Below are 13,072 nucleotides of genomic sequence, written 5' to 3' on the forward strand. Positions count from 1 at the left end.
AGTCGCATTCCTCTGCTGGGCCACATCCCATTCTCGGTCCTCCAGGGCCCCTGGTTCTCGTCGGGTGCCCCAAGGTCACGGCTTTCCTTCTGTCCTCTGAGTCCTCCAGACTGCAGGGCGAGTGGTCCAGTTCAGGCCTCTTCTCCACTGACCGTGCCCCCGTCCCGTCCCTGCTGTTCAGCGTCAGGGCCACTTGCTGAGTCCTGGGAGGTGGGTCCTCACTGGAAGCTCCCTTCTCCTCTCTCTCCAACACTCGCACAGCCTGTTGCGGCTTCACGTTTGTCACCTCCTGCCCAGTGTCTGGTTCTGGGCCTCATGGCAGGGAGGCCCATCTCCTCCCTGGCCATGTCCCTGGCTACTGGTGCAGGTAACCAGGTGGAATGGATGGGTCTGCCAGGCTCGGTTCCCTGGCTTGCCACCTAACATTGTCTCCTTGTCTCTGCTGCATGTCAAGACTTCAGGTGCCTCAGCATCCAGGTGGCTGGTTCCTGCGCTGTGACGAGCCAGGCTGCTGACCACAAGGTCAGTGGAGGTCTCGCCCCCTGCTCCTGCCAGGCACATCTCCCGCAGCACTGCCAGCTGGCATGGCACAGAGACTGCCCTGAGTTGTGCATGCTGTGCAGCTGCACGCACCTGTCGAGTGGCACAGCTTGGCCCACGTGCGGCAGGCTTGACGTGGAAAGCCGTGCTGTGAGGAGGGCTGTGGATGTAGACCTGCGGTCTCCTTAGTGTCTGGCCATGTCATTAACTGTGTCACAATGCTGTCCTTCATAGGCCTTTTGCCTGCTCACGTCCATGTTTGGGAAGAGAATTGCCATACTGGAAATCAGCCTGGATACTCTGGTGAGGTCCCAGCAGGGCCCTGTCCCTGAGAAGGCACTGTCAGTGCTGGCGAGGTACAGTCTGCTCGAGGGCGATGTCCCCATGTGGGTGTTGATTGTGTTGATCAGTGAGCATTTTTCAGATTTTTTTCTTTTTGGTACCAGGGATTAAAGCCAGGGGTGCTTAATCACTGAGCCACGTCCCTAGCCTTTTTCTTTTTTATTTTGAGACAGGTTCTCACTAACTTGCCTAGGGTATTGTTAAGTTGCAGAGGCTAGCCTCCAACTTGCAATCCACCTGCCTCAGCCTCCCAAGTCACTGGGATGACAGATGTGTACCACAATGCCTAACTAGATTTCTTTTTATGTTAAGAAATAAAGGTAAAATTTAGTAAATACTCAGCCATCCTAACCCTATGTGAAAGGAATTATTGTTCATACCATTGCTTCTTTTATCTTATTGAAAATGAAGGGATTCATTGCTTAACACAAAATACTATTTTATTTCAGAATAGAATGCAGATTATAAGATAGCACATTTATTAAAATATACTGAATTTTCCTGTCAGAACAAGAATAAGCTTAATAGTTTTTATTTCCAAATATTGTAGTTTTTATTTCTAAATATTGTGTGTCCTTGTCTGTGTGAATTAATCATTTGTTACCATACTTATCGTGTGTGTTCCATTGAGCAATTCCATTTTATCCTTGTTTGCTTTATAGCCTGGCTTTATTTTTGTTTCAGCTCCTGTGTTCTACCAACTTCTCCCCTGTATCTTGGAGTTGTTAAGGGGAAAAGTACTAAACCTGCTGGTCACAAACAATCTGGTTAGTAGAATACACTCTAAAACATAAAAGTGCAAAGCTGACTAGTTCCTGTTGTAGGCAGCACTGGGAAGTGCTCTGTGAGTTCTGCCTCTCAACATGCCAGTCGCTGTGCTGTCCTGCCTCTGCTGCTGCCCTGCCTCTCTGGAGTGGACTGCACACCCTCCGTGGCTGGGCAGGTGTGCGGTGTCTCTTCCTGAGCTGGGGTCCTTCACAGGCATTCAGAGGCTGGCTTCACACCGGTGGTTGTGTCTGTGGCCAGGGCTGGGTGCACGTGGAGGGTCCCCAGTGACCACACGTCCTGCTAATCCACCCTGCGTACTCCAGCATGTGTTTCCCAGACAACCAACCATGATGTAGTTCTATCCAAAGAAACTGTGATCCTTGGTCTCTTGTATTGGCCATACCATGATTCATTATTCTTGATTGTCTAAAAAATGCTTTTTTATGCCTTTGTTCTTAACAACCTACTTGTTGCTTTTTTTCCAAGAAAAGATCTGAAAGTTGCTTTCATTTGAGAGGCAGGCTTCCTTGTGTCCCAGTACTCACTGTGTAGGAATCACTGATATTTGCTTCTTTTTTTCCCTTCAATGTTCAATCTGAACTCTTAACTCAGTAGTGTTAAACGTCTTACTTGGCCTGCTTAAAACAATTCAGGCCCTCAAACAAACCATTTTTATATTCTGCTCACAGACACCGCAGAGCTGGCTCGCACTGTACCCTCCCCTTGCAGGAAGCTGTCCCTGTGCCTGCCTTCTGACCTTGGCTGTGCCCATGTGTGCCCCAGGCCTGGCTGTGGTGGACACCCACCTCCTTGGTGTTTCTGGGAGCTCTGCCACTGGAGCTCCCTGTTCTGAAGAGTAGGAAATCATTACACGACTTTCCTCTACGGTGGGCAGTCCCCTGCCATGTCTGAAGAGTTCACTCATTAGGTGTGCTTGGTTTCAATGGGGCATCATTTGGGGTGTCAGGTTTGAAATAGTACCAGAAACAGAACTGAATTTCTTTGTAAAACAAAGCAAAGCAAAACAAAAAACACCTATCACTTAATATTATGCATTTATCCATTTTTCTGAAGCTATTTTATAATTTGTGCAAAATATTTATCTTTAGAGGCTGGGGCTATAGCTCAGTGGCAGAGTGCCCGCCTCGCACATGTGAGGCACTGGGTTCCATCCTCAGCACCACGTAAAAATAAATAAATAAAGATATTGTGTCCATCTACAACCCAAAAAAATATTTAAAAAAAAATTATCTTTAACATCAAGGATTAAATTTACGCAAAAGTAAATAGTTCTGGCAAAATTGTTTTTCATCTGAGAGCATTTTTGAGGTTTGCAAGTATTTGTGGTAAGTTCATGTGTTGCTGGTTTTTTTGTGTAGCACGGAGAGGGTGTCTGTGTGTGTGCCTCTGTGTGTGTGTGCATGTGCGTGTGTGTCTGTGTGTGTGTGTCTGTGTCTGCGTGTGTGTGTGAGTGTCTGCGTGTGTGTGTGAGTGTCTGTGTGTGTGAGTGTCTCTGTGTGTGTATCTATGTGTGTGTGTGTCTGTGCGTGTATGTCTGTGCGTGTGTGTCTGTGTCTGTGTGTGTGTGTCTGTGCGTGTGTGTCTGTGTCTGTGTGTGTGCTGTGTGTGTGTCTGTGCGTGTGTGTGTCTGTGTGTGTGTGTCTGTGCGTGTGTGTGCTGTGTGTGTGTCTGTGCATGTGTGTGTCTATGCGTGTGTATGTCTGTGTGTGTGTGTCTGTTTGCGTGTGTGTGTGTGTTAGAGCTTGGTGAGGAGTTCCACTTCTGTTAGAAGGCACCAGGTGTCGCCGTAGCCAGGCTTCCTTGGTGCTCTGTGCATGGACACGGCAAGCAGCTGTGTCCTTCTCCTAGAGAGGCTGTGTGCGTCTGGGTCCTTAGTAGGAAGGCTGTGCTTGTCACTGATGGACAGATGCTGCTCCCAGACACTGCTCCCAGGCAGTCTCCTACCCTGCCCGCAGCCCCAGGGCTTCCTTCCCACCTGTGCTCCAGCCACGACTGGAAGCAGCACAGCACAGAAGAGCTGGCATCGTCCACGAGCGTTTGAAGGGCACCTTTGAAGGGCACTGTGTTCTGCCCATGCAACTGAGTGCAATTTAAGGAATGAGAGGGAACTGTCCTTATGCTTCTCATTCCCATGGTTAGTCTTCTCTGGCTGCTGTGTGGGCCTGCACTTCACCATGGGGCCTCTCGACTGTAGGTCAGAAGCTCCTCTGGTCTGTGTGGACTTCTCTGTTTTAAGAGACTGTGCTCTTTCTGTGTTCACAGTGAGTCGCGACATTAAATATCTGCTGCTTCTCTAATGTCTTCCCACAGCTGTGCAGAGTGCCGTGGGGGACCAGCCCTTGGTTTTCCACACCAAAGTCAGGTCGTCCGGTTACGCATTGCCACCGCGGTGAGTACAGAGCAAAACCGTGGCCCTGCCTCAGACGTGGGTTCAAATATGGACACAGATGGGTCCTTGAGGGTCCCATCATGGAGAGGGGCAGGGTTCTAAGCAGGAGCTGTGATGTGGTGGCGGAGACCCCAGAATGTCTGTCCCTGCAGTGGGGGGTGCTGCAGCAGCAGAGGTTTATTGGGTCACTACTGTGTACTGGGCCCCTCCTAAGCCCACCCACTCTGGTGAGTGAGAAGCTAGGATGCGAACAGGAGGAGTGGGTGCTGGGAATGGTGTGGCCCACCAAGGCTGACAGGGCCTTTTTTACAACTGCAGCACTGGAGCACTGAGATTCAGGTTGTTCAAAGCCGAAGGGAGAGGTGCTGACTATGTGAGGTTCACAGTCAAGGAAATGCGAAACACAGGATGCCCAGACTACAGCTGAGTGTCGAGATCCCCTGGCCCCTCATAAGCCTTGAATTTCTCAAAGGCAAATTGTCTTTCTTTATTGAATGTAGACACCCCCTGCCAAGTCGGGACCCTTTATTTGTCCTTCACATAGTGACCAGAGCAGCCCTGTTACCTGGAAGCACCCTATACGGCCCCTTTGCTTAGAGCACATGGCAGGCCTTGGCTGAATGCCCCTGCCTTGCCAGACTGCTGCCCTCGCCTCCCCGCTCCCTCCAGTCTCTCTCCAAGTCCACCTCCATCCCCAGGGCCCTGCTCAGGCTTCGTCTGGGCCGAAGTCCCAAGCTTCTCTGGTCTCAGTCTCTTCCACTCCCATGGCCCTTTCCTGCATCACTCTTTCTCTTTGGCCTCACCAGTAGCAGGCACAACTGTTTCACTTAGTGTCTGATCTGCAGACCCCTATGCTTGGGGTGACACTTGGCACCTCAGATTCTCTTATATGACACTTGTAAATGGGTGAGTGGTGGATGGATGGAGGTAAAGATGGAGAGACAGGCATCTGGGTAGAGAAATGGATGGGTGAAGATATGGAGAGGGATGGAGAGAAGGCTACATAGAGATGTGGATAGATGGAGAGAAGGATGATAAATGGATGGGTGGAGGGTTGGAGAGAGGATTACAGATGGCTGGACATATGGATCAATGGGTGGGTAGGTGGAGAAATGTACGGTGGATGGGTGGAGATGTGGATGGATGGGTAGAGAGATGAATGAGGATGGAGAAAGGGATGACTGATAGGTGGAGGGATGGATAGGAAGGGACTGTGGATAGATGGAGATATGAATGGATGGATGGAAAAATGGAAGATGGATGGAGAGATGATTGGATAGAGGGGTTGATGAATGGAGAGATGGACACATGGAGGGAAGAGTGAATGGTTGGATGGATGGTGGGATGGATTCTAGATTTGTGTCTCAGCAAAATTATGCATCAGTCCATGTCCCTAACCTGTGGGTGCCTCAGTGCCTGTGGCATCTGTGACATTGAATGTGGACTCCTTGGGCCACTGTTTTGAGGCATGCTGTGGATGTGGGACTGTGTGCTGGAGCCCAGGGGAAAGACGCAGGTCCCAGGTCATGGTGTCCTTAGTGCCTTGCTGCAATTTGAAACCTAACAGGAGAATTTCAGGGTAGCATTGCAGGATATTAGAAAGTTTTGGAGATGTGCAGCATGGTGACATCTCTGAGGTGTGGGATAGAGGGACAGATGGAGGAAGGAGGAGCAGGAGGCAGCTGAAACTATTCATGCAGGTGTGTACATATTCCTTCTCCTGTAATATGTAGATCTCTTAAGAAATTTAATCTCTGAAAGTGACATGTAAGCATTTTCTTTCCACAGTGTCACTATGTTTTCACCAAAGACTAACATCAAGAAAGACGGTAAAAGATCTTCAAAATGCAAGATCAATTGCAAACGGTATGAAAGTTAGTGAATGCCTTCCAAGTAAATTTAAATAACTTAGATGTTTAAATGCTCTATCTGATTTTTCTCAAACAGGTATAAGACTGCTTTTGTCAGCTTTTCCATCTCTGACCAAGTACCTGATAAAAACAACTAAGAGGGGGAAAAGTGTATTGGGGTGTAGGGTTTCACAGATGGCCAAGTCCATTGTTGTGGTCCTAAGGTGAGGCGGGATATCAGGGGCAAGGGCCCAGTGGAGGACGGCTGCTCAGCTCATGGCATGGTCAAGAGGGAGAGAGGAGAGGCAGGAAGGGGCTGCAGGAAGGGCAGCTCTGCTAGGGCACACCCCACAGCCCACTCCTCCTGCCACACTCCACCTGCCCCAGTCACCCCCAGTCAGTCCATTCCAAGTCGTCCATTCAGGTGTCAGCTCTCACCGTCCAATCATTTCACCTCCGAACATGCCCGCGTTAGCAGGACGCCTCACACTTGAACCATAACAGAGACCTTGTATGCGTAGGTCAGTATGTATGCAAACATGGGTCTCTAGCTGTACTATTTGTAGGTATCCTTTTAGTCAGATTCTTTTGGTGTTGATTTTCAGACACACTGCTCTTCTTACCACCTTGACAATTCTGAATATTTATGTTTTGTTAAAACTTAGTTTTAGAAGAGAGCTGTCCTGATGATTAATCCTGACGAGCATCCAAGATTGGAGTGGATGAAACTAGCAGCTGAAGAGCCACTGCTGTTTTCAGTGGCTGCTTGATTTGGAAGTCCCTTCTGCCCAGCAGGGCCAAGCCCTGACCCTTACTCTGACTCATGATTGGGTGTGCAGAAAGAAGAGCTGGGTCCTCCTAGGCTCTTTGCAGGGCTGGGCCATGATGGGAAGAGGGTATGGGCTATCAAACTGAACATCGTTTTAATTTGCATTGTATTTGCATTTGGGCAATTATGTTTACAGAAATGCTTCAGAACACTGATTGCTTACTAGCATGTGTTAGCTGTACATTTTGGTGAGGGTTAGTGTGGGATTTAAACACATGATCAAATCCAGCCTCCATTATCCACCCTCCTCACCTGCTTCTTTCCAAATGCCAGCAACATTTTTGTACATTTAGGTCAACTTTTCTTTAAACTTCTATGTGTCAGAATAGGCAGTATTTGGATTTGTGCCTCTGGATCATTTCACTTGATATAATGTCCTCCAGTTCCATCCATTTTCCTGCAATGACAGGATCTCTTCTTCTTTATGGCCGAATGATACTCCATTCTGTATATATGCCACATTTTCTTTTTCCATCAATTGGTCAGTGGGCACTTGGGCTGGTTCCATATCCTGGCTACTGGCAGCAGCGGCCCCATGTCCCTGGGCATGCGGGCATCTTTCTTGTGAGCCAAGTGCCTTCTGGGCTGCTGTGCCGCGTGCCAGTCCAGTCTCAGTCTGGAGGCCCCACCTGCCCGCCCAGCAGTGCGCAGGGCCCTTTGCTTCATGTCTTCATGTTTTGATAATAGTGTTCTAATTGGAATGGGATAGTATATAATTATAGTTTTAATTTTGAGTTGTATTTCACTAATGGCTAATAATAATGAGAATCTTTCATAGATCTTTTAATCTTTCTTTTTGTTGGTTATTTGTATTTTTTTAAGAAGGGTCTTTAGAGCATTTGCCCATTTTTAAATTGGATTATAAGGTTTTCAGATTTTTATATTCTGCATCTTGCTTCACCCGTGTTTATTGGTGTGTTCTTAAACTTCTGCAACCCCCTGTGCTTCCTGGTGGTGTCACATCACAAAGGGATCCAGCGTGTGCTGCAGCAAATGCATCTGACCACAGAAACTGTTCCGCCCAGTGTGAAGCTCCGCACTGACCTCGGGTTCTTTCGGCCAGTGTCTCTTTCTGCAGGGTGCTCCTGCTTTGCAGACTGAGCCAGCCGTCCCTCCCCTCGTGTGGCTTTGGCCCTGTGCGTGTTCTGTGGGGAAGTGAGATGCAGTGCTCCCCAGCCTTGGCCAGGCGCAGGCAGGTACTTGTGAAGAGACTGCGCTGTGTTGCCGTAGGAGGGGCAGGCCGGCCCAGCTCCTGGGTGTGCTCCTGGCTCACACCAGTGGCGCTGGGTTTCAGAACCATGTGCTTTCACATAGTCGTCTGTGTTTTCCGCCCACCTACTCGCGCCATGTGTTTCCCTCTGTGTCTCTGTAATAAATGTATTTGGGTAGTTTTAAGCCCAGTCCACTGTGTGGGGACTTAGGTGGGTGAGGGACATGCCAGGGGCACACATGCCCTGAGGAGAGCCAGTGGAAGGGCTCTGTGTGTCCTGCGGCCACGGCCTGCTGGGACCTCATGACAGGAGCGTCTTCCCTTGGGGAGGGGCTGGTGCTCATTTCCACGGTGGCTGTAAGCAGTGTGTGTGGCTCACTGGAACGGAGTGACTCAGTGACTCAGGTGGGAGGAGGCGTGGGTTTTCAGCTGCACATGGGTGCAGAAGTGGCACGCCTTCAACAGGGCTGACCTGGAGCCAGGAGTCTGTCTCTGCCTCGCAACCTGGGCAGCACTGTCCTCCCTCAGGGTGCTAGGCCCGGGCCCCAGCCCTTGCCCCGGGAGCAGCAGCTCACACCCTAGAGACTTCCCACAGCTGCTGTGAGCTAGGTTTTGTGTCAAACCGTGGCATCCGCAGTTTGTGTGGGAGTCTGAGCGTGCACACAGCAGGTGAGGCCAGTGGGGGTACAAAAGACCAATTTTTTAAAATTATAAAACAAATAATGGCTTGTTTCCATTAAAGATTTTAAATTATATTCCTAAATAGTTGCATAGGAAAAATTGGAAACATTATGTGTACAAAACTGGTTATTGTTAGTGTGGATTTTTTTTAAAAAATATTTATTTATTTATATGTGGTGCTGAGGATTGAACCTGGGGCTTCACATATGGTAGGTGAGTGCTCTACCTCTGAGCCATAAACCCAGCCCTTTTGTTAATTTTTATAGCAAAAATATTTGTTTTTTACAATGAAAATAGTAGCTATTTTGCCCTGGTTGTATTTCTAGGAGGAAAACAGGAGAGTTGCTTTTTCTCTTCATTTCCAGAACTCTGACTCACAATATAGTCTTTCTTCTTAGCAACTGAAACATGGATAGACAATCAATTTCTGTTACTTCTTACCAATAAGATGGTTCTGAAAAGCCTTTGGAGTGACTGAACCAGAAGCCCAAAGGCCCAAGTGGCTCTGGAATTGGGGAGCAATCTAGATTCTACAAGGTACATTAGGAGGTGGATGATGCAGGTCTGTTCCGGAGCTGTTGCTTGGAGCCGGAGGCATCGTGCTGAGAGCAGGGTGGTGTGGTGGTGGAGAGGGGGCTGGCAAGTGCTGGCCACTGCGGGCAGCCCCTTCAGGTGGCATGTGTGGGGAGCGCTCAGCCCTGCAGCATGCTGCACAAGGCTTCCACCTCATGTGTTCCTGTCGGGTCCTTGGGGAGTGTCTGACGTGGAAGTCAGGGTGTGGCCTGCTGCACGCGGCGCGGTTCCCACTCGCTTAAGTGCTTTTGCCCACGGAACTTCAGTTGTCGATTCTGCACATCCAGGGGCCGTGATAATGATGTTTTTTTTGTGTGTCTATATTAGACACAGGATTAAAAAAACAGATATTTTTTGATTAAAATTGCTTTGCATTGGGATGTAGCTGTAGCTCAGTGGTACAGCACCTGCCTTGCACATGTGAGGACCTGGGTTTGATCCTCAGTATCACATAAAAATAAATAAAGATATTGTGTCCATCTACAACTAAAACAATATAAAAAGAAAAGAATTGCTTTGAATGCATCAGAGCAAATTGGTGATTATTTAAAGGTCACTCAATAAGCCAAATATGAAGCTAAAATAAATTATTTCCTAGCTATTTAATTGTCTGGGTGCCCTTTGCTCTAATATTGCTTCAGAGACAAATATGCTAAATTTTAATGAGGAAAACTGGTGATATTCCTATAGAAGGAGCTTTTTAACTTTCCAGATAATCAAAGAAGTAACAATATAGTGTACTCTCATGATTTTACAGGGGTCCCATCTAAATCTACAAATATCTTGATATTTTTTTCTGATAGCAAATTTTATAAAAAATAAGACTGCTCCAAAGACTTTAACTTTCTAGCAACTCTGATTCTCAAAAGTATATAATTTAGTGTTCTTTTGAAAAATTGTCTTTAGTTGGGACACAACACCAGGATGTACCTTGACATAGTCAGAAAAGCTTGGAAGCAGCCTGCTCCAGTTGAGCCCCAGCACTTCCCCTCTCCCCAGCTCCCGCCTCCTCTCCATGGGTCCTCTTCAATCCGCCTACTGTCTACGCCACAGTTTTAGATCATCACCCTGTGGGTGGGCCTGATGCTGGGCCCCGGCCACATCCACGCAGCACATATGGAAGTTTGCTCAGATTCTTTCCATCTCTCCCCTTTCCAGTCCTTTCTTCTTCCTCCTCAATCCCCTTCCTCCACTTTACTGATATTTCCTCTACTTGGATGAAATTCCCTCTCCCCTCTTCTTCCCCTCTTCTTTTCTCTTCCTTCCCTCCCCTCCTCTCCCCTCCTCTCCTCTCCTTTGCCTTTTCCCTCCCTTCCTCCCTTCCTCCCTCCCTCCCTCCCTTCCTCCCTCCCTCCTTCCCCCCTCTTTTTTTTTCTCNCCCTCCCTCCCTTCCTCCCTCCCTCTCTTCCTCCCTCCCTCTCTTCCTTCCTCCCTCCCTTCCTTCCGTCCGTCATGCCTTCTTATTTTGTATTAGCTTCCACATATCAAAGGAACTTTGGACCTTTGACTTTTGGGGACCAGCTATTTCACTTAGCCACAGTCTCCAGGTCTGTCCATTTGCTGGCAGATGACATAGAGTCATCTTTCTCTGTGACTGAGTCGTACTCCACTGTGCATGCATATCCCATTTTCTGTATCCTCTCATCTGTTGAAGGGCACCGAGGTTGGCTCCATGCTCAGCCCCTGACTTGTGCTGCCGTAGACATTGGTGTGTCTCGTCACTGTAGTATGCTGATTTTAAATCTTTTGGACATACACCAAAGAGTGGGATAGCTGGCTAAATGGTGGTTCCATTCCAAGTTTTTTGAGGAATTTCCATGCTGTTTTCCAGAGGGGTTGCACCCATTTGTGGTCCCACCAACAGTGTATGAGTGAACCTTCCCCTACATTCTTGCCAACAATTATTGTTACTTGTATTCTTGATAATTGTCATTCCAACTGGAGTGAGGTGAAATCTCAAACTAGTTTTAATTTGCATTTCCCTAATTTTTAGAGATGTTGAACTTTTTTTTTCATATATTTGTTGACCATTTGCCTTTCTTCCTTTAAGAAGTGTCTGTTTAGTTCTTTTGCCCATTTATTGATTGGTTTACTATTATTATTTTTTGTGGTAAATTTTTCGAGTTCTTTATGTATTCTGGATATTAATGCCCTATCTAAGGAGCAGGTGGCAAAGATTTTCTCCTATTCTGTAGGCTCTCTTTTTATGTTCTTGATTGTTTCCTTTGCTGCTCAGAATCTTTTTAATTTGATGCCATCCCACTTAATGATTTTAATTTTATTTCCTGAACTTTAGGAGTCTTGTTGAGGAAGTCAGTTCCTAAGTCAACATGTTGGAGTGTTGGGCCTACATTTTCTTCTGGTAGTTGCAATGTTTCTGGTCTGATTCCTAGGTCTTTGATTCACTTTGAGTGGACTTTTGTGCAGTGTAAGATATAGGGGTTACATTTCATTCTTCTATGTGTGGATTTCCAGTTTTCTCAGTACCATTTGTTGAAGAGGATATCTTTTCTCCAAAGTATCTTTATGGCACCTTTGTCTAGTATCATAAAACTGTATTTATATGGGTTTGTCTCTGTGTGTTCTGTTCCATTGATCTTCATGCCTGTTTTGGTGCTAGTACCATGCTGTTTTTGTTATTATAGCTCTGTAGTATAATTTGAGGTCTGGTATTGTGATGCCTCCTGCTTCATTTTTCTCACTAAGGATTGCCTGGTTATTCTGAGTCTCTTATTTTTCCAAATGATTTTTGTGACTGATTTTTCCTAGTTCTGGAAGAGTGTCATTGGGATTTTGATGGGAATTGCATTGAATCTGTGTAGTGCTTTTGGTAGTATGGCCATTTTGACAATATTCATTATGTCTATCCAAGAACATGGGAGGACTTTCCATATTCTGAGATCTTCTTCAATTTCTTTCTTCAGTGTTCTATAATTTTCATTGTAGAGGCCCTTTAACTCTTTTGTTAGATTGAGTCCCGAGTATTTCATTTTTCTGAGGCTGTGGTGAAGGGGGCAGTTTTCCTCCTGTTCAGCAGACTCACCACTGGAGCACAGGAATGCAGCTGATTCATGACTGTAGGTCTCGTGTCCTGCTGCTTTCCTGAGTTCGTTTACGAGTGCTGGCAGTATTGTGGTGTCATGTTTGGAGTCTTCTAAGTATAGCATATGTCAGCAAAAAGATAATTTAAGCTCTTTTCTTATTTCGTATAGGGATTTTATTTCCTTCTCTTGTCTGAATTGCTCTGGCTAGGGTGTCAAGGACTATGTTGAACAGGAGTGGTGAAAGTTAGTAAGTATCCTTGTCGTCTTCTTGTTTTTAGAGGAAATGTTTTGTTTTGCTCTGTTCAGAATAATGTTGACCTTGGGTTTGTCATATATAGCCTTTACAATGTCGAGGTGTGTTCTTTTATCCTTAGTTTTTCTAGTGCTTTAAACATGAATGGGTGCTATACTTTGTCAAATGTTTTTTTCTGCATCTATTGAGATAATCATGTGATTCTTGTCTTTAAGTCTGTTGATGGTAGTGAATTATGCTCACTGATTTCTCTGTTGAAACAACCTTGCATCCCTAGAATGAAACCCCCTTGATCATTGTGCACTATCTTTTTAATGTTTTTTTTTTCTTTTGTTATGCAATTTGCCAAAATTTTATTCAGAAATTTTGCTTCTTGCATTTAAATTTTAATATCATTCTTAAGGTTTGGAAAATTTCCTGATATTATTTTATTGAAATGATTGTGCCATCCCTTTAGTGTGTATTTCAGAGACTTCATCTATCTCAGTGATTCTTAAGTTTGGCCTCTTAATGTTACCCCAGATTTCTTGAATATTCTGTTCATTCTTTATATATATATATATATATATATA

The 13,072-nt window shown here is 46.3% G+C and overlaps 1 protein-coding gene across 16 annotated transcripts in view; it reads left to right on the forward strand.

Annotated features, from left to right (window-relative positions):
- Wdr27 (WD repeat domain 27) overlaps positions 1-13,072 on the forward strand; it is a 153,030-nt gene that overhangs the window by 34,310 nt on the left and 105,648 nt on the right. For all 16 annotated transcript variants that reach the window (XR_007348610.1, XR_007348608.1, XM_048805778.1 and 13 more), the window contains 5 exons: positions 455-522; positions 775-896; positions 1,567-1,649; positions 3,982-4,060; positions 5,849-5,926. Coding sequence is in view for 14 of the 16 variants with exons in the window: in XM_048805778.1 (XP_048661735.1) it covers positions 455-522; positions 775-896; positions 1,567-1,649; positions 3,982-4,060; positions 5,849-5,926 (430 nt within the window). In the remaining 2 variants the exon portion in view is untranslated. The remainder of the gene's footprint in view (positions 1-454; positions 523-774; positions 897-1,566; positions 1,650-3,981; positions 4,061-5,848; positions 5,927-13,072) is intronic.

Source organism: Marmota marmota, unplaced genomic scaffold, assembly GCF_001458135.2.
Source record: "Marmota marmota marmota unplaced genomic scaffold, marMar, whole genome shotgun sequence".
Classification (NCBI taxonomy): Eukaryota; Metazoa; Chordata; class Mammalia; order Rodentia; family Sciuridae; genus Marmota; species Marmota marmota.